Here is a 23,576-nt window from a genome sequence, read left to right on the forward strand (position 1 = left end):
GACCCGTACCTTGTATTCAAAAACAACATTTTTGAAGTTCCGTTATAAACCAAAGTAAATTTGAATTCATTTCTAGTAATAAAATGTATAGTTTTAGATAAAGTATAATACCGTGAGTTTGTTTGTGTATACACACATAATATGTGTTTCAGTTTTGCAAGCGTGCAGTGATCCAATACAAGTAAATACAATTTTTTTTCTATATTTCTATATATTATATGTATTATATATTTACTATTTATAACCATACTCAATGGTATTATTTATTTTAAACACATTCTTAATTATTTTATAACATTAAATTTATATAATATAAATATGTTAAGTTTCAAATCAATATTAAGTTGTACGAATAATTAATAATGATAGTACCTAATTTTAATTTGATGATTTTATTATTAGAAGATAAATATATTTTAATACGAGACGGTTCTTAAAAAAGCAATTAAACGTTTTTTTTTTTTTTTTAGTATTGACGTTCTTAGAAATATTTTATTTTTACATACTTTGAAGTCTATTTTTATCATTATCACTTAATACTGTTTTTACATTTTTACTGTTTTGAATGATGGCATACATTTTTAATTGCATATACTAAAATAGAAAATTTTTTTGGAAAATTTAATTTTATGTAAAAATTTAATTTTGTACAAAATAGTTAACTAGATACTATTTATAAATATTTCAAAATATAGATAAGCGAAGAAGTGGACTAATATCTTGCAAAGTACCACTGTGACCAATGCCATACCCTTCACTCTTCAATACTTAAAATATTATAAGTTATAACTAACTGTCTAATATTCATTCGAAATTAAAGTTTTATACATCGAAAATTTTCAATATATATATTTTTCTTTAAAATATGAAATATAAAATATATTATACTATTCTTATTTTTTTAAATATTAATACATATGTTGTTAAAAATTTTGCTTTCAAATAATTTTAAATTAAACAAAAAAATATTTCCAAAACCTTAATATTTTTTTCGGAAAGTGAGTATAATATTTCAACGAAAAACATTGTAGTGAAGTATATTTTATATTGATCAATTCTAATATTCTATTATTTAATTTTACAAAATAAATTATGTTTGATGTAACAAACTTATACTTTTATCAAGTACTACTATATTGTACATATAAATAATTATTTATTATTACTACTCGTTGACAGAAAGAGTTTTTTTTTTAAATATAATTTATTTCGAATATTATATTGAACAATTAATATATTGCTATAGTACTAACATTAGGAACTGAAATTGTTTCGTATATACGATTTCTGAATAGAAGATTTTTCTTATTTTGATTTAGGATTCACACAATTTTTCTTTATTACGTTGGTTTTTTGCAATCAAACAAGTGTGTACAATGCCAACAATGCCATTAACAAATTAATAGGAACACATCGAAGTAAAATTTTTTATTGAATTAGAATTAAATAATAATTTTATCGAAAAACCATTTAAGCACCGCACCGTATCAGATTTTTAATATTTTAAAAATTAAAAATGTATAGCAATATTATGACCAATACTCATCGCAGATCTTGACCTAGATGGTAACACGAGCACATATTCACACTCCAATTAATATTTTGAGAATTTAATTACATGAACTACGTACACAAACCAAAAATAATTATCAGAAAATCATTCAGTTTCTATTTTTCAGTAAATTTACGGACAAAAAAAAAATATTTGAACTGATTTGAATTGATTTTTTTTTTTAACTATACAATTTGAATCAAAAGTTTTAAAGATTGTGAACTTAAACACGTTATTTTCTGAAAAAGTTACCTATAATAGTGATCTATAGTTAATTTTAAAACTTATTTTTTAGTTACTAAATTAATAGTTTTTAAATATGCAATTATAATTTTTGTAAAAAGCATAGATACAAACTATAATAAAAATGTCAACATAACTATTAAAACACAATATTTAATAATAATTTTCAATGAATTGAACAATATTTTAATACAAATTAAAGAAGAACATGACTCTATTTTTAAATACATTATTAAAAGTTTTTTGAGTAATTTTTTTAGCAATTCGTCAATATTCTTTATGTAAACCTATACAAATTTGTTACTGTTATCATTACAGATAATAGCCTATTAACCAAAGCTCTTAACAAAAAATCTTATTTTAATAATTATAATAACAAAAACATTAAACAACTTAAAATCAAAAAAATATTTTTTTATTTAATGTAATTTAATAATATACACTATTGTAATATTTATGAATAATTAATAAATCATTCAGTACATATACATTTCTAAAACATAACATTCAAATGAAACTCAACTAAAAATGTATATTAAGACATAAGAAGTAGCAATTCAAGCCTAAATATAATTATTATTCCTTGAAAAAAAAAAACGTATATAATTTATTTAACAATGATTACATAGTCTTGCTCAATAAATACATCCGTTTGACTGTTTAAGTAACTACATGTAGAATCATATTATTATCTGATGTTGGCACTTGGTATTAGTATATTATTATATATAACTAATCTCTAGTTTTATTAAATCTTTATATAATTTTTCAGTATTTTTATGCATACAATTCAGAAAAAATTAAATTTTGGTAGTTTTAAAATGTATCATTCAAAATACGAACTTTAATGGCGCTGTACTACCCACAAATAGTCAATTCTTTGTATGAAACTTTAGGTAACATGTATACATTTGTGAATATCTTTAAAGTTGTTGATAAATATTTTATAAATTTTAAACACTATTAAATATTAATTGTTTTTACTTTAAAATCAAAACCAATTCCGTATAAAACTTGTTTTATTTATGTAATATTTGCAACATATTAAAAAAAATACATCAAATACAGTTATATAACTTTGACTCAGAACGTGAACTATTTTTATTACCTAATAATATTTTATTTGCATTGTCACACACATGATAATTGTATGACATTGTCCGGCAGAATTTAGCCAATAATTCAATCTCCTATTTAATTCTATAATTATGTTTTTAAAAAATCTATATTATTATTATATTTTTTTTTTTTTTTTTAGCTCAAACCAACTATTAATAAATACAAATATTTATAGATTAACTTTATCCATTTCAAAATTGTAATTTTAAAATGAAATAATAAAAACACCTTAACATAATTATAGGACACAATAATAAATGTATCATATAAATTATAAATTGTATAACAGATTAATAGTAACTATTAATTAAAAATAAAAAAAAATATATACAAGTAAATTAATAAATAATATAATACTTTAATTCACTATGTTTGTATCTTCATCAAAAAATTGAAATTTAATAATTTAATTATGTCAAATTTTCTTTTAAAGTAAAGTAGTTTTATTGTTAAAAATATTTTTAAATAATTCGGTAATTTATATATATTTATACCGTTTTGTTTCTTGAAAAATATATTATATATAATCGAAAAATATCCTTCCTTTATATTTAATGGGCATATTTGAAGTTTTTTTATGGCAAGTTGATTTCTCTATAAATGTTTTTGATCTTGCTATAAATACCTTGAACATTATGTATTCATTCAATGGTTTAATAAACTCAGGTCGAATGTCATAAATTTGATACCAAAATTATTATGAACATTAATGACATAGACAATTACCTGAAATATATTAATTAATTAATTCCGAACAATTTTTGGCACGAAATTGAAAAGTATAAGTATAATGTAAAAGGCGAATAATTGAAATTTTGACCAGTCAACTTACTAAATTGTTGTACTTCAAGAATTTATGATCATATTTATCATTTAGTCTATGACTTATGTTACATAATTATGTGTTGCGAATTGTAATATTTAAACTTATTAATTACATTAAAATAGTGATAGTTTGATACTAGGTATCTATAGATCAATTTTATAAACAGGGCGGCTTGATTACCTTGAGCAATTATTAATTATAACAGTAAGTAATTTAAATTAAATTATGTTATAAGTTTTCACTGTAAAAATGCCACAAAAATATAAACTTGATTTTTATCCCTGTCATATACCGTAATACCGTATATCGTATACGTAAAGATAAATATCGAATGTAGTATCAGTTTCAAATTTCAAAATAACAATTAAAGCTTTTATTAATTAATAAACATAATTTACTTACAGGTAAATAATTGTTCAACTTTTTATCATGTCATTATTTATAACTAGGGCCCGAATTCTTATGCAAATGCATACTCTTCTACATTTAACTAATAATAAATCTTAAATATCTTAACGTTTTACAATATGTAGATTCTGCAGTAATTTTTTTTTTTGCATATTTTTGCATATTTGTATCAAAATGAATAACTAAGTGCTTATTTCTGAATCATTTCATAAAATGTGCATAGTTTATAAATACTAAATAAAATACATTACATTTTAATCAAAGTTCGATACATTCATACATGCCGATATTTCTGACAAATTTAATTCCACCGAATAAAATAAAATATTTTACTATAGGAATTCCGGTGACAGACATGTAACGTCAAATAATAAAGAAGCGCTGTCTCATAGATATAGATATTAGATAATAATCTGATTTTTGGACATACGATTAAACAAAGCATTTTTATATTAGTTACTGACAATTATTTGTCGGTGTAGTGTATGTACGGTTTTCTTTTTTTAGTAACAAATTTTAAAAATAATTCATAAGGCAAATAAAGCATATTATTACTTAATATAACATCCGGTATTTTTAGAACAGATGGAAGCTTATTATTATGTATTAATTGTTGTAGTATCAATACGTGTCATGTTATAAAATATCACAGGTTACTTAATATTTAGAAACTTCAAAACACATTGGAAAATATAAGTTGACTATAAGTTTTTTTAACAAACTATAAAAAAATGTTTTGTGTATTTTTGAATTTTTGAGTGCCTAATTAATATTTACATATTCAAAAATAATTTTTGCATAAAAATCCAGACGTATACATTGTATAACTGTAAATCATTTATTGTATCATCTTAATTTAATGTGAACCGGTAATACGTTATAATATAATTATATCAAACATTTTTTTCTTGCTAATCGAATAACTAATATACTCATTAGATTAAAAATAATAGCTAGATCTTGCGATATATTTAAATAGTGTTGACTTCTACAACAAAACTAGTTAGGTATCAACTAATCAATAGTAATTTGTAAGCTAATAATTCAACAAAGACATAATAAATTCCAATAAAAACTTAAGTTTTTTTTATTATTATTATTGTTAATATTTATACATTTTATACAACAGTGGCTGTTGGAACTTTGACTAATTATTAAATTTTTCTTGGTAAATAAAAATATTATTTAAAACATTTATCTATTTCATAACGATAATTATTTCTTAATTTATTAGACGTTGAACATTTACTTATATATTAAAGAACACACGACTGAGTTTAAATTTTATTATATTATATACTATGATCCTACAATGAAGGTTAAGGTATTTCTACAAGTAAAATTAATTTAATGTGAGAGTATGTCGTACACTTGTATTGGCTATAAAAATGAAATTACAAAAGATAATTTAATATACGTGAAAAATAGTAAATATTATAATAAGTTAAGACTTGTAAAGATAGTACCTTAGTGTCAAATAAAAATAAATTTATGAAGCTACAAAGCACGGTAAACAATAATTAATTATTGTTGTACAGATACTAGATAACTCAGAAAAAAAAATAAAATGAAAGAACAAAGTCTCAGTTACATAACAGAAACACTCCACCATTTGGAACCAAATTTCTCATAATAATATAAAAATTACTCAAAATAATCAACAAAATATTTGATACAACCAAAATGCAAAACTAAATAAAATCAAAAGAGAAACGATGTGAACATTAATAAATAAAAACATAAAAAATAAGTAGTAATAATTATTCATTTTAAACTTGGAGTATAGGTCAAACTAGAACCAACCATAGATCTCTGATGATTTGGGAATATACGCCGCTTTGTCAGTCCATCTATAATACAGGAGTTATTATCTTGGTAATAGACGCAACATGTCATAATCATTAATTATAGTGGAATGCAATTAATAATAAGCGTATTGGTATTACAATCGATCTCTGATGGAACTATACATTTCACTTTGATGCCAAACTTCGATTTTCTATTTGGACCAGATCATCAACAAATTTCAAGTTACAATTAATTTATGAAGCAGAGTAATCTAATAAATTAAATATGATAACATTTTGAATACATAATATAATGAATACCATTGTACCAAAACAACTAATATGAAAATGGTAGATATTTAACTATTATGAACATGACAGCTATGATTAGAATCATTAATTACGTATCAATTAAGCTCTAATTGGAACTTGGGAGCATTAACTATTTACTATAAAACAACTTTGTAACTAACACCCATTATATTATAATAATATACAATAGAAATTAAGTATACAAATATATTGCATACGTGTATATTTTTTTTTTTTTTTTACGAAGACGTAATTGATCTCTTTATGTAAACGGTCAAGTTTACATATGTTTGCGTTAGCGCCTATAGACATGTTATAGAAATAGTACATATTATTATATGATTAAAACATTTTAACCACTCGTTAAATGTTGGTATTGATATCAGTAAAATATACATTTCACTACATTTACTATTTAAAATATTTAAATCAAATTTTTACAACTATCTTGAGACTTTGAGAGTTATGTAGCTTGGACACCAGTTAAATTTATAATTTTCCATATTATATTATATTAAAATGAATTAATATTACGAAAAATAAATCGTTCTGGTTATTTTGTACAACATCGACAATTATTAATAAGGACAACCCATTTATGGCTCAGTTTTTCCATCTATAAGTTTGATTTTACGTTAATCTATATATATATATATATATTATTTAAGTGTTGTATAACCGATATAGGTACTTAGTTTTTTATTCTGTATATATTGTATATTGTACAAATTGTGTATGTTACAAAATTGTCTTATTCCTATAGAATCGTAGTAAATAATGGGTTATAACAATATGAATTATTTTATAAATTATAACTATACAGTTTTATATTATTTAAATACACAATTTTTAGGATGCAGATTGGCAACACAAGAAAACTATTAAGCCTTTTAAATTTTTTTCAGATCGATACTGAGTGAGTTATACTTTTTTCACAATCGACACATTTAAAAGAAAGTTTATATTGATTGATTCTATATACTTTGCACGCTTACACGTTGAGCATGTTGTGCACATCAATACTTTGACTTTATTCGGAATGGATCAATTTCACAGATAATTTATTTTTTATTATGAAAAGAAATACATTTGCAATAACTATACTATGGCAACAATATGATAAATACAAATTGTGTTAAATTTTAGATATGAAAAAAGTGTTCAGTATCATCACTTAACATTTCAGAACTCATTATTTAGGTTCTTTTTTGTACTAGGAAGTATTTAAAATTAAAACAAGTACCGAAACGTAGCTATTAACTAAATCTGAATAAACCATTTTGAGTATAAACCAATATCTTCGAATAAAATATTATTTTTGAATACATTATATGTATCATTGTAAAATGTAAAGACTGCATTAATTATTAATATTTTTTTTAATTTTATTTTGTTAGGTCTAGTGTGTTCAAAACTCATTATTGGCCAAACCCTAAAAGTTGTTTTAATACTTTATGTAATTTTCAAGTTAATAATAACAATTCAAAGTCATTTTAATACTTCTCTGATCTAACTTATAGTTCTAACCTATTATGACTGAACTGTCCGTTGTATAATTTCTAATTTGGACGTACATACAAGTTTTAAAATCCTAAATACTTTCGAGCCGACAACATACCACACTCGTATCCTTCGCTCTTCTAATATTGTGTAATAGTATAATCTGCTTTTACGCTATTCGCGTAACTAGTTAAAATATCATTATGGCACACTTATCGAATGTCTAAGTAGGCTACAAGTTACCTATATGCAAAGAAAAAATTATGTGACAATGGACTATATGCATTTGTACGCTCTTGCGTCACGAATCACGATCGCATTTGAGAATAAACACACGTTTTAAACATACAAAACAAAAATCGTGACTAAAAATTACATATAACATAAAATTTAAAATATAAATTTTTCAAATTTAACATTTATACTTATCAACTAGATTTCCAGCATTTATAATCATTTTTTTGCAATGAGTTGATTCATTTACCGTTAAACTACGATTTTAATATTAAATTAATTTATTCTTTACACAGACTATTAGCATCTGTGTATAGACAAACGACGATGCTTGTTAATTCATAATTCATAAACTAATTTTCTGCTCAATATAAACAATATCTAAGCATAAAAAAATATAAATTATTTCATTTTTCTGCCTTAATATTTTAAAATTTAAACAAAAAGAAATCTAATAATGTTGCATTGCTGTATAATAAGTTTTTAGTATACCTTATGATTAAGTATAGATGACTGTAATACCTATAAGGAAAATTTGAATTCAATGATGAGTAATTATTAGATATTTATAAAAATAATTATGAATGCGAACGATATATTAATTGTTAATAATATAATTTATTTTTCCATTACTAACGTGCTATTTTGAATTAGTTTTGACAAAAACAGTCAATATAATATTATATAATAATTATTATGAGATTAAATTATAATACAATATCATTATTACCTCATAAATGTTAAGACAATATCAATGTACCTTAGCGTAGAATGAATAGGATCACGGTATAAATAACATTAAATTCGTTAATTTAATTATTTTGAAAATTTAATTGTATAGGTATATAAAATAATAATATGGGTGCGTAATAACAAAAAATATCATAAATAAATTTATAGTCCCTATTATTTATGTTTTTAAATCACAACAAAATAGCTGAAACCAATGAAAAAATCATTGTTCGCAAAATTAGAACTTCAAACGTTTTTTTAAAAAAAAAAAAAACAGACTAAATATTTTCGTTATTTTTTAAATTATAGTAAACAAAACTAGGTTACTAAACCTAACTTAACTTAAGAATTGAGGAAAATTGAATTATACTTTCAAACTATCATACATAAATTAAAAATATCTATAAATATCACAAAATATTTTTAAAATTATACTAAAATAACTAAATAATAAATAAATATTATTTCTAAAAATGTTTTACGTTTATTACTTTAGAATTTAGAATACATAAAAAAAAAAAATAATTTTTATCAACAAATAGTTTTATAACATTTTTATTAAAGTTTTTTTTTTTTTTTGAGCTTCTAAAAGTACCAATAAGATTCAAGTTTCTGCCAGACATTACACTCAGAGTTATAGTTTTAAACAATTTTATTGCTCCAAAAAGTGATATAACAGATAAAAAAATCTCACGTATAGTTTTAAAATCAATATTTGATATTATTTGATAAAATTTTATAAGTATTAAAAATATGGTATTCTTTAGATTATATCCAATATAATTTTAATTGATTTAACAAAAAAAAAAACTTCAGCCGTTTAAATATAAGTTAACTACTTATTTATTCAAACTATTTTAGATTATAATTTTAGTGAAGAATGTTTTAACTAAAAAATTATATGTATTTTTATTTCTAAACTATCGAAACGCTTTTTTTAATACTAAAAACATAAATATATATATATTATATATATATATATATAAAAAATTCGTATGAAGCACTTAGATGGTTTTTAAAATTTACTAGAATATAATTAATAAACATAATCGGATCAGAATGGTTTTTAGTTATTAAAAAGTGTTTGAGGCTTGTTAAAAATATTGAATAATGAGTATGTTAAGGTCATTGTGTAGTGTGAGGTTACTTACAAACCATGGGGCAAATATTCGGTTATTGTTCAAAGTGATGTTAATCAGAATAACTGCAAGGCTGCTATTTTATTGATAACTTTACTACATCTCATATTTCGATTCCGTAGGTGGTCAATGGTAGAAAAGTTAATCATGAATATTTGTTTCGAATTACCAACCATTATAATTTACAATGAGTCAATTTTAGTATTCATGGTTAGATATAGGCAAGTAAATAAAAAACAAATAAATAACTTAGAGAAATTTTAATTAGCATAATCAATAAAAACCATAGATTCAAAATGATTGGAAATACAGAATCTTACTTAAAAAACACTTATAATTATATTATCAAAAAGTATTAAAATTGTTGTAGATTTTTTTTTTCAAAAGTGATTATAGTAAACAATACTTTAAAGTTTAAAGAAATATAATATATATTTTATCGATATAATACCTGAAATTTTTTAATTTTTTGAATAAAAAATAATAGTGTACATTCATACCATGTTTCAAATCAAAATATTTTTTTAAGAATTATTTTGGTATATAAAAAACGAATTTTTAATGAGAAATTATATGTATACTATATATCTACGTAGATGTCACATTTTAAATTGTATTGCTGACTAATGGGTAATTCCTTTAATCATATCATTCGTTTCAAATAATTATCATATTGAATATGATTATTAAAAATTAGTTGTATAGAATATAAATTGTATATTTTAAATAAAGTAAGAAAAATGTTTAAATGACTGGAGTAGTGTACCAACGTTTTTCGAGGTACCTCGTATTAATATAGGAGTAGTTAATGAAAACATCATTTTTCTTTCTAACATTTAGTTGACTACATTTTCATGATTTTAAATTATGTAAAAAATAAATATTTTTTTAATCACCACCACTATCTGATGATTTTCTCATGATTACACCTAATAATGCTGTAATCAATACATTTTCTGGCTATGATTTATAGATACAGTAAAGTGTCAATTATCCACACATCAATTATCTGCACTACAAAATTTTTATAAACGTTTATTTTTAGTTTATTTAGTTGAGTTTTATCATTCGTTATGTTTGTTTTATCGTATACATATTATGAAATGCGAGATTATTTAATTATCAATTACGGCTTACTCTATTGTAAATAATATCTATGTTTGTATATAATCTTAAATGTAGTTGATTCATAAACACAATCAAATAAACAGTTTACATGTTTTAATTAAAATGGATTCCAAAAAAAATTATGTGTTAAAATATTAAAACAAAATTCAAAATAACAGAAAAATTTCAATTAATACTATGTACGAGTACATACATAATTTTAATAATATATAAATTATCAATATTAAAATATGAATAATGAATAGTATTTTTAAATTTTTTAAATTAGTTATTACTTTTATTTTTAATTGTTATTTGATTATCTGCAGCTAAATCCAAAATTATATATATAAACTAAACACTTAAAACTATTACAATAAAAATATTTTAAAATTTAACTAATACCATTATAATATTTAAGAGTAAATTATTATTATAATTATTATTTGTATTATAATTTTGTAGTTTTAAAAACTAACTGCTTCAAATAAAGCTCCCTGATGGTGATCGAAAAGAGGTATCTAGCTTGCACGATATTACTACAATAACTAATTAGTAATTAATTTGTACTTGAATGCTTCGAAATAAAAAAAGCTCAATCATCAATTTGAATAATAGTTTCTATATTTGAGTTATAAATTATAATTTACATAAATAATTCATAGATATAACCTTGAAAAACTATTAAAGTTAAGTTTATTAAATAATTCCAAAATGTATATTTTAATTACTTTTGAAAATTATTAATTTTATAAAATATGTAAAGATAAAAATACTAATAACATATAGTATCTAATCAGAGAAATAATTATGTATTTTATAAAAAAATAAAAATAGTTTAAGTATAATATGTCAGAAAATTTAAATCGGTGATTTTTGATGACCTTCAAATAATATCAAAATTTGAAATGTATAATATATCGATATAATACATTTACATTAGTAATACATATATAACAAAAATGTGTTGCTTATTTTCATAATAATAGCTATTATACTTATTTTAATATACATATGTACCTAAATGTGAATAGACTGAATAGTCACCACCTGTCAGCTATTATACCTAAGTTATTGAATGATATAATATTGCGAGTTCGATGATCTTGCAAATCCTTGAATTTAATTTTAAATCCAGAAATAAGTGTCATTCAAATTATGCTTATAACTGGAAAACGGGTTTTATTTTTAATTTAAATAAATATTTTTATGTAGTGTTAACATCGGAATGTTTTCAATATATTTTTTTAAATTTTGAATAAACTGATGATTATTTTATTTTAAATATTTAAGTAAAATAAAAAAAATTGAACATTGAACCATCTAAACCATTTTTTTTATATTGTGAATAATTAGATAAATGCCATCACAAAATTATGTATCAATTATTTAATAATGTAATTGGTGTTTTGTGACTAAATGGTATAATATAAATTTTTTTATTACTTTTAACGGACGCCGCAAAATTTAATATATACAAGACAGAAAAAGTGTTAGATACATCTAAGAATGGACGGTACATTTAATTTGTCTAGTACATGGTTTCCATCGCATGACAGAAACAACTAAATTTCGATTTTCTGAGGTTGATTCATTAATTTTATTTCAACGTAAAAAAATAAATTTAAAAGCACTCAATCGTGTACAAACATTTAAAGATTTGTATCCAAATTTAACCGTGCCTCCCTAACATATTATAACTCATATAACTCAATGGGGTATGCGACTATCAGTTGTCTTATATTAGTTATATTACTTGAATAACTTTGAAAAAATTAAAAAATATTGTTTTAAATTTAAATTCCGATGCTGATATTGCAATAAAAAAAACTATCGATTTCATGGAACTTAATAACTTGCAAAACAATTCAGCGTCTATTTCTGTTAATTTTGGATTATTAGTTGATACTATCTCAAAATTAGAAACTTCTAAAATTCCATTTACCGAGAGTCTAGAATAATAATAATCGATAATGCCTTACAGAAATTGGATCATGTTACTGGATAGATTGAAATTTTAACCCATTCAAAATTAAAACCCAGATTTAAACAATGTATATGTATCAGATAAGGAATACATTATTAAACAAAACTTAATAAGCACCATTAGACTCATATATAATGTTTTATAATGTTGTAGGTGTGTGCGGATTAAGAGTTTACTGATTTGTGGTTTTTGCAAATGACCTTCTGCGAAAAGATATTTAGATATCCAATGTGGAAGCCGGCCATCATATTTGTGCTGTTCGCAGTGCACATCAATCAACTGGATAGTATGGTCACAGAATTCCCGCCTCTTTTAGAAGACTTGTTTGATTTCTTAGTGGAAGGCATAGATTACACTAGACATCAGACGCGAGACGAACTAAACGAGTTGAAGGAATATGATTTCATCATAGTCGGCGCTGGTTCCGCCGGAGCAGTAGTGGCCAATCGATTGTCGGAAGTAAGCGAACATATTGTTACATGAATATAATATTATGATAGTAATGATGTGTATCAATCATCTCTTACATTTCATAGACCTTCCTAAACAGTGTTGTAAAGTATTCGAATAAAAAGTATTTAAATTCAAAATCAAACATTTTTTAAGCATTGAATTAGAGTACCTACTTTTTTAAGTACCTTCAGTAAGTAGGAATCTTTGAAGTATTTTCGATGATGTCTTAGCTATTTTTTATCTTGAGAAAAGTTCAGTCAGAAAAATATTACTACTTACTAATAGTAGTATCTATAGTTATAACTTATAATAATAGTTATATTTAATGTGGGTGAAGCGACCATGACAAAAAAAAGAACTAGTACGACGGATAACTTTGAAAATACCTATACCTACCATGTTTTTGAAATGCAATAAACAATTATTTCATAAATAAACATAAATTACCATATCTAGCATAATCACGGTCGTTGTTACTACGTATTAAGGTTTTTCGCAATCCCAGGCTGGGTTATAATGATCAACGAGTAACCTATCTACGTTAAACGACTTGACATGTTTAACAATATTGTGTACCCATGTTTGACGCCTTAGAAGAGACGGTTAGGTCTTGCATCCCAATAAATAACAATACGAATTACGAATCAACAGATGGTACAACGGCACGCCTACTATTGTTTCAGGTGCGCGCATGGAATGTATTGTTGATCGAAGCCGGTGAAGAAGAGCACTTCGTGATGGACATCCCTCTGCTAGCAAACATGTTGCAGTTCACCGAAGCTAATTGGAAGTACAAAACAATGCCCTCCGACAATTATTGCAAAGGTAATATATAAAAAAGGTATATATATATATATAAAGAGTACCTTTTATTCAGTGGGTTCATGAACACCACACATCTTACGAATTTATCAAATTATCAACTTATATGATATGTATAGTGTACCTATATCTACATGTAGGTGTAAACGCGTAATCATTATTCATCAACAACAATAATATATTATAAATATCCAATCATTTGATATAAAATGAACATAAAATACCTATAGATACCAATAAATTTAAAAAAAAAAATCGCCTCAATCTATAAATTATTAAACCATTAGCTGAGATAATACCTACGATCCATAGGTGCGCAGTGGCACTGAACTCGTGTCAAGTGAAGCGATCGCTTCACTTCTTAAACGGGTGGGTAGGCCGTGGGTTTATAATACATGCGTAATCGTGTAGAAAATAAAAATAAAAAATTAAAAAAAAAAAAAACAAACAATTATTATTTGTATTTTTATATCATATTAGATTAGTGAAAAGTGGGTGGGACAAAAAATGTAGATTTTGCTTCATAAAAAAGGTCCGGGTTCGATGCCACTCCGTAGGTGATCCACAGAAACACTTAAGAGCACGTGCCATTCAAAGCGAAACGAATACAAGATCGAGAAAATACGCTGACAAGTTTAGTGTTTTTGCGATCCGTAGCACGCGACGTTAAACCACGCCCACAAGTGGCAGTCGGCGACCGGTCGACGGCTACTTGTCAGGGAATGTAAAAAAATATTGCTAATTAATTATTATTCCATAATAATATAAAATGGACGTTCTTCTGAACGCGGTTGTTTATGTCACCGTACTATTTTCTTGATAATCACGCACCGCGTACCCACGTTCTAACTTAAAATTTAAGTTACTGCTGTCAGCTGGCATTTAAATGTATACTAAATTATTATAGATCGTAAAATATGTAATACCATAGCTCGATTCATATTTATTGCTTTATTACTTATATAATTCAAATATGATACTTATTTATTCCATAATAAAATAATATACAACAGATAGGTAATCATAATAAATCAACGCGACTAAATTAATATAGGTAAAATTATTAGTGTTTCTGTCTCTTACGTTGAACTGTTATGTTTTAATCTATCCTATTTACCTATAATACACCTTGTAGTAAATTTACATAAAACGCTAGACAAATATAAATAAAAAAAAAAAAATTGTAAATAATAATTTCTAGAAAAAACTTTCATATTGTATATTTGTATATGCGGATACAAATGTATTATTTCTTCATTTAAAATAAATACACCTACAGATATAATTATATACTTATGAACTGTATTTTTTTTATCTTCTAAAATTTTCATGTTTTTAATTATACATAGAAGTTCAATAATGTAATTTTTTTATAATTTTTTACTATATTGGTAACTAAACCAATATAATGTTTTAAAAATACATCTAAGAGTACATTATGTACACAACAATAAATTAAATACTACCTTTTATTAAAAATTGCTTTTTTTCAATTTTCATAATTTTTAACAGAATAAGATTAGGTTAGATTAGGTTAGGTTATATAATATATAATAATTGACTTCACAAATCGCATCTAATTAACTCATCAAAAATCCAAGTTTTTGTTAAATTTATTTTTATTTTTTTTTCTCATAAAAACCCTTCAGTAAGTCGTATTAGGTACTGGAAGTATAAAAAGGTTTTATTTATTTTTCTGGGGTGCATGTCCTCTTAATAAACTATATTATATTTATTTTTCATTAAATCTCTCATACAAAACACATAACTAATGTTCATAAGCACATGAAATTCGTTCAAAAATTTTAAAAAAAAAACTGTCTTTGTTTAAAAATGCATGTTCACTGGATACTACACTTTTAATTAACTACTTGCTTTACATACACATTAAACATGTAAATATTTGTTTTTCTATTATAAACAAATAATACCAAATAATGTTCAACACTTCTTATTTAACTTTTTTTATAATAATAAAAAAGGCCAAGTATTATTTCAGGTAAATAAATATTAGTATTTAATAAAATCAATCAAAATGTACACAAGTTAATTTTTTAGAACTTGTAGCTGTTTTAGAACTAATTTTAAAATTGATTGTTTTTTAACTACAATTTTAATAACAATATCTAATAGTAAATTAAATAAAAAAAATAAAAAATAAATATAATTTATGAAAATAATTATTGAAAAAATATGTACTATTACAATGAAATATTTTTTTAAATTTCATAACTTCTTTTTAGGATATAGCTATCAATATTGTTATTACCATAGTATAAATTTGGAAAAATCTTATAAAAATATGTTTTATTTAACTTGATAATACAATTAAAATTTTACTAAGCTAGTGCTGTGTTAATGTAATGGAAAGGGTGAAATTGCTTCATAATGATACACTTTGATAGTAAATTACTTCACTTATACTATAATAAATAAATAAAATAAGAGGAAATTGATAACAATCCACAGCCCCGTGCAACACATTTTAATCAACACGGCACTTAGCTGAGCAAAAAAAAACACAACAGTTAGAATTATTCAATAGGATTGTCTATCAATAATGTCTAACTTCAATTTTAATACAAATATACATACACATATTAAAAATATATAATAAACACATTTATAGTTAATTTAATTACATTTGTTAAAAGTTGAAAAAGTAAAAAGTAAAATGAAGTGCTAGAGAATAATAATAAATATTGTAAAATGTTAAATGTATCCAATTAAGCAAAATTAAACAAAAATAAATAAAATGGGTAACATATAATGACTAAATAATTCTTTATTATGATTATCCATAAAATGGCAAAATAAATAACGGATATTTAAAACCGAAGTTTGACAAGCTTATAAATGTCTTTGATCATGTTACATTAAACTTAAAATATAAAAAATTTAATAGAAATTGTAAATCACAATTCTATGTAAAAATTCTATTTGACACCAGGAATTTTTGTTAAGACTTTATTTAAGTCAACACCAGTTAAAGCTTGAACAGCTGGGGGTAATTGCCCCACTAATCTGTTAACTTCTGCTGTTACATTACTGTTTCCACTTAATAAAACAATTTCCTCAGTTTTAGACAATGGCGCGACTATTTCAGCAGCAATTTTTGGTAATGCGTCCATAATTAAAGACATAACAGCTGCTTCTTCATACTGTTTAAACACATGTGCCTTTAACATCATTCCTTGAGCTTCAGCTCTACCAACGGCTTCTATAGCAGAAGCTTCAGCAAGCCCAATTTTCTTAATCCGTTCACCTTCAGCTGTTGCAACTTCAACTGTTTGAGTTCTAAAACAATTTATAAACATTATGCATTGTATTTTTTTTTTAAATTAACAAATAATTTTATTTTTACCTCTTTCCTTCAGCAATTGCCTGAACACGATAACTTTCAGCTTCAGCAGGCAGCCTCACAGTAGAATTCAGTTCTCTTTCTCTACGTTCAACTTCCTGTACTTCAATTTCAATTTGTTTTTTTCGTTCAACTACTTCAATTTGAATTTCTTCATTTCTGATTTTTTGCCTTATTTTGGCTGCTTGTAATTCATATGCTAACTGTGCCTCAGCTTTTGCAGTATTGACTTCCATATCATATTTAGCTTTTTGAAGCTTAAACATTCTTGAGTTATCTTCAATTTTTGTATCTGTTCCATATTTTACATCCATTGCCAACTTTTCACATTCAGCCTCTCTAATACCTGCATCACGGTTAGCAAGTGCAACTCCAATATCTGCATCTCTTTTAACTGCTGCAGTTTGTGATTTTCCAAGTGAAGTTAGATATTGAACTTCATCGAAAACATCTTTAATTGTAAATGATAATATCTCAATCCCCATACGACCAACATCAGGTGCAGCAACTTCTCTAACAAGAGATGCAAATTGATCTCTATCCTTATACACTTCTTCGACTGTCAAAGTACCCAATATAGCTCTTAAATGACCTTCTAGAGTTTGAAGCACAGTTTGCTTAATTTCATTAGTTGTTCGACCAAGGAATTGTTCAGATGCTGTTTGTAGGAGTTCATCAGCTTTCATTATTTTACACTGAGCTACTCCTGTTACAGTTAACGCAACTCCATGAACAGTTTCAACGGTATCACATACGGGATTTAAAGTCATAACCTAAAACATAAAAATATATAAAATTTAAATAATGAAAATATATACTGTTATACCTATTATTATAATTACCTCAAGAGACAGATATTGAACATCTGTAATAAGCCACCAAGCCCATGCCCAACCACCAACAACTGTTGTTTTTCTGGTTGATCCACAACACCCACCTAAAAATAAAATTCAATGTTTTAGGTCATATAAACAGGCAGTGCAATTTTCCAAGAGGTAAGGTAATGGGAGGTTCAAGTGTACTGAACTATATGATATATACCAGAGGCCACAAAAAAGATTATGATGGATGGGCCAATGCAGGAAATGTTGGTAAGTAAAATAAAAATTATACAAAAAAATATTTTATGAATAAAACATATTTTTACTAAAAATGTTTTAGGTTGGAATGCAGATGCAGTGCAAAAGTATTTTCTCAAATCAGAAGATGCAAATAATATTACTCTTCGAGATTATAATTTCCATAAAGAGGGAGGATTCCTTTCAGTATCAGAATCACCATACAAGAGTACGTTAGCCAAGTCATTTGTTCAATCCGGATATGAGCTTGGATATCCTGTAAGAGATTTAAATGGAAAAAATCAAATAGGTTTTAATTTTCACCAATTGACTATGAAAAACGGATTACGATATAGTACTAATGTAGCGTTTCTTCATCCTATACGCAAACGGAAAAATTTATTTATAAAAAAAAAAAGTCATGTAACTCGGATATTGTTTGATACAACTGGCCATAGAGCAATTGGAGTAGAATATTATAGAGGAAATAAAAATTATAGAGTTTTTGCACGCAAAGAAGTTATTATTTCAGCTGGAGCAGTTAATTCTCCACAATTACTCATGTTATCAGGGATTGGACCAAAAGATCACTTAATATCAAAAGGTATTAATGTTTTACGCGATTTACAGGTAGGCCGTAATCTAATGGATCATGTAGCATTGGGAGGTTTAACATTTACTGTAAACGATACAAGTTCAATAAGAAGGCAAAGGCTTTTGGAAGATCCCAATAACATACACAATTTTTTAAAATATCATAAGGGACCTATATCAGTAGCAGGAGGAACCGAAGCACTAGCTTTCTTTGACTTAAATAATATTAATGATGTTGATGGCCATCCTAATCTCGAATTATTATTTATTAATGGCGCGGTGAGCTCAGATGAAACGCTTAGAAAATCATTTGGCGTTAAGGATAGTGTATATAATAGTGTTTTTAAAAAAACAGAACAAAAAAATACATACATGATATTTCCAATGATTATGAGACCAAAAAGCAAAGGATGGATAGAACTAAAAGACCGTAACCCATTTCGATACCCAGCAATTTACCCAAATTATTTTTCTGACGAAAGAGATCTCGATATAATAGTAGGAGGTGTAAGAATAAGTGAACGATTATCACAAATGAATGCCTTCAAACGTGTTGATGCTAAATTATGGAAAGAGCCCATACCGGGTTGTGAACATTTTCAGTTTGACTCAGACGATTATTGGAAGTGTGCAGCCAGACACCTGACATTTACCATATATCATTTATCTGGAACATGTAAAATGGGACCAATAGGAGATCCTACAGCTGTGGTTGATCCAAGATTAAGAGTTCACGGACTTAAAGGACTAAGAGTTATTGATGCCTCAATTATGCCTGAAATTATATCTGCACATACGAATGCACCAACTATCATGATTGCCGAAAAAGGATCAGATCTAATTAAAGAAGATTGGGGTATTATGGTTTAAGTTTAGATATTTAAAAATTAAATAGGTAAGCCATTGTCTGTGATAAAAATAAAACAAAATAATTGTATCAGTAATAATTTATAACTTAATATTATAAATATGTTTTAAGTTACACTTTGTATTATATAATACATTTATATTTTATAGATGAGTGTTTTTATTTTTAAAATAGAATTATCATAGAACATTTGTTTTAGATAATTTAAAAAGTCTGGTTGAGTTAATGAAGTGAGTCTTCTGAGCGGATTAAAAATTAAAACATATATTTATTATTCCTGCATTAAATAACATATACTGTAAAAACCCTTTAAAAACTGGCAGCCGGCAAGTATACTCGTACTTTTATTCTACTAAAAAATGTTGATGGTCTTTGATCTGTAATACAATAGAATCATAATATCCACTATCATTGATTTGAAAGATTAAAAGAACGCCACACTTGCATGTGTTTTCTTCGACTTACAGATGTATAACATGGTAAAAGTTCATTAAAAAGTAGAACTAATTTGTAGGTTTAGCTTAAATATTAGAGTAAAATAACTTTTATCAAAATTTATGGTAAAAACATTATCTATGTTCTCTTATCGGTTTTTACGAAATAATTATTTTTAAGCATGTTATGAATATATATAAATTAGTATATAAAAATGTCCATGGTTAAAAGGCATGTTTTTCCAAAACATAAATGGACAACAATAATTAACTCCACTAGGATAGGATATGTGGAGAGAGTGAATCGATCATATTCAAATAAAATTATAAGAATAATTCAACATTTGACTGCAGAGCAACAGAACGAACTCTAAATTTCTGTGGAAACGTTCACAAAGAGATTATTTGAGCAAAAAATTGTAAAAATCTATTAAATACCAAGTAGGTAATAGAGTGGTTAAACAAATTAAACTTAGACTTGTAAAATTAAAATTAAGATTTTATTTTATATTATTTTATTATCATTCATCTTTTATGATTTACTACAATTTAAGATTTTAATGTAATACTGTATCAGTATAATGTATTTATTTTATATACCATACGAAATAAATAAATAAAAATATATATACCTACATAGCATCATTTGATTTTTGTACACTCAATAACTAATAAATTATTTTTAATAGTTAATAGGTAAAATGTTTAATATGCATAGAGTAGATTTAACCTTTCCCTTCTCTTTAAAACAAAAAACCCCAAACAAGTTATTTAACACAAAATATTTTCAATTGGATATTACGAAAAAATAATAAAGAGTTTTAAAGATTAATAATAAGTATAATTATTGAGTTGCATCCAATAATTATAAGGTATCTAAAAAACTTTAATATGATATACATTAATCTTTATGTAATAAATATAATGTTATATTTTTATTTTTAAATAATTAAATATAATGTGATTATAATTTCAATACTTACATTCTATTCTATGGTAATTCAATACAAGAGATTCTATCATGACTGACTAGTAATCCAAATGAAAGGCAAGACATTAGGTACCCATACACATACTAGTTTAACTGAATAAAAATAAATTTATTAAGAGCTAATGTAAAGCGGACGTTAAAATGTGGTCGGGCTAGTAATTTCAATCTAATTAGAATATTTTAATGCCAAATAGTTGCCTCTGTTAATAATAATCTTAAATTTAATATGGGATATATATTACATATTATTAATATACTATAATCTAATTAAATAGATCCCAAAATCACTATACGGAATCAAATTCCAGTATTATAGGTAACATCTACTTCCATTAACGTATAATAGAAATTCAAATGTTATCTCTTTCCTTTTTTATTTATGAATCAGTTTACTTTAACGCAAATTGAAATGAATAAATATAATTAAGGGATAAAATACCATGATTTAAAGTCAATAGATACCTAGTAAAAATGGATACCGCAACTTATTTTTTCCGTTGTAGGTATAAACTTATTAAACCGCGTATTAAATTTATATATTTTTAAAAATTCTAAGCCCTATAGTTTATCAATTAAAATGAACTTAGTAATCTACCTATAATGAAAATAATATGAGATTCTTTGATTTTAGTTTAAGATTATATTTTTAATTTTTTATACGACTATACACAAAATATTAATTTTATTCATAATAATTTTTAAACAAATAAAATAGAACATACTCGTATTTTGAATTGTTTTACATAAATAACATAAAAAAATTAAATATGTAAACAATAATATTTTAAGTAAAACAAAAATAAGAAAATGTCTTTGAAAACTACATCTTTTTTTTTTTGCGTATGGCACTTATGTCCGGGAGTAGGCCTGGAAACCTAGTTCGGACGCTTATTTCGCAGAATTTTTAGTTGGGCACCCGTAGGTTTCTGCCATGCCCGGTTGGGGGGGGGGGGAATAACATCAATCATACCTAAAAATAAACTATTTAAAAATACTATTACCCTCAATTTGAATAGGTTGGGTTATTTTTTAAAGGTGAAAGGAATTGTAAAAAAGTGAGATTGTTAGTACTGTTTTCTCTAATTTTATAATTTTAAAAGTCAGTCAAGTCATAATTAACTTGTGTACGGTATTATCAAACACAAAAACAAATTATTCAATAAAAAAGCTTTTTCACGTTTTCAAACATTTGACATTTTGATTAGTATCTATTGCAAATAAGCAGTGAAAATATTAGTAGGTATATATTATATTTTACTATTATTCAATCATAACTATAACTGACATTTAAAAAAAATATAAATAGAATATTATAATGAAAATTAATTAATTTTTATTTGACAATAATAAAATAGTTTATAAATTATAAGTGATCAAATAATTAAGTAACTTTATAATTTACTTTAGAAAATAAATAAGTTTAAATATCCGTAAATTGTTTGTTCAAATTGGGTATCTAATGTGTTTATACAAAAAAAAAAAAAAATATGCTAATATCAAATAACCTATATATAAGTTCAATAACCTAGTTCATGATTGTCCATCTTAAACCAGTAAATCATATGAAATGATATAAAATATTAGTTGGACAGGTGTAGTAGGAGTAACAGTATATTTGCAAACATTTAGTAAAAAGTATATATAGTGGGGAGATTGACCTAAAATAACAGTAGTTTCAAGGATTTGACACTGACATTTGTTGTTCGTGGTCAAGTACAGTGACTCTTAGTTCATGATGAAAATTATTCTCATATTTTTATTTTTTATTTCATCTTCATCTTCAATACTTGTGGAATTATTTCAGTCGATATATGGGCAGTATCTACAGCAAGGAATACCCTTTAGGGAAAATACTTATTTAGGTAATAAACCAATATTACGTGAGTATGATTTTATTGTAATTGGAGCCGGTCCAGGGGGCTGTGTCGTTGCAAACCGTTTATCCGAAAATCAAAATTGGTCAGTACTATTACTAGAAGCCGGTCAAGATGAATCTGTATACACAGATATACCAGCGGCAGCACCATTTTTAGAAACAACAGACTATAA

General features: G+C 24.8%; 2 protein-coding genes across 2 annotated transcripts in view; one reads left to right on the forward strand and one right to left on the reverse strand.

The window, feature by feature from the left end:
- Positions 1-20,250, forward strand: LOC112596313 (glucose dehydrogenase [FAD, quinone]-like). The gene is made up of 5 exons (XM_025341921.1): positions 1-181; positions 13,100-13,405; positions 14,083-14,224; positions 18,545-18,673; positions 18,744-20,250. The coding sequence occupies exons 2-5, from the start codon at positions 13,142-13,144 to the stop codon at positions 20,102-20,104; spliced, it is 1,896 nt and encodes a 631-aa protein (XP_025197706.1). The 5' UTR covers positions 1-181; positions 13,100-13,141; the 3' UTR covers positions 20,105-20,250.
- LOC112596316 (flotillin-2) overlaps positions 16,982-23,576 on the reverse strand; it is a 12,031-nt gene continuing 5,436 nt past the window's right edge. The window contains exons 2-4 of the mRNA XM_025341925.1: positions 18,425-18,519; positions 17,586-18,355; positions 16,982-17,518 (exon numbers count right to left, since the gene is read on the reverse strand). Coding sequence (XP_025197710.1) covers positions 17,158-17,518; positions 17,586-18,355; positions 18,425-18,519 — 1,226 coding nt within the window. The 3' untranslated portion in view covers positions 16,982-17,157. The remainder of the gene's footprint in view (positions 17,519-17,585; positions 18,356-18,424; positions 18,520-23,576) is intronic.

The sequence above is a fragment of the Melanaphis sacchari genome, unplaced genomic scaffold, assembly GCF_002803265.2.
Source record: "Melanaphis sacchari strain LSU unplaced genomic scaffold, SCAv2.0 Contig31_pilon_pilon, whole genome shotgun sequence".
Classification (NCBI taxonomy): Eukaryota; Metazoa; Arthropoda; class Insecta; order Hemiptera; family Aphididae; genus Melanaphis; species Melanaphis sacchari.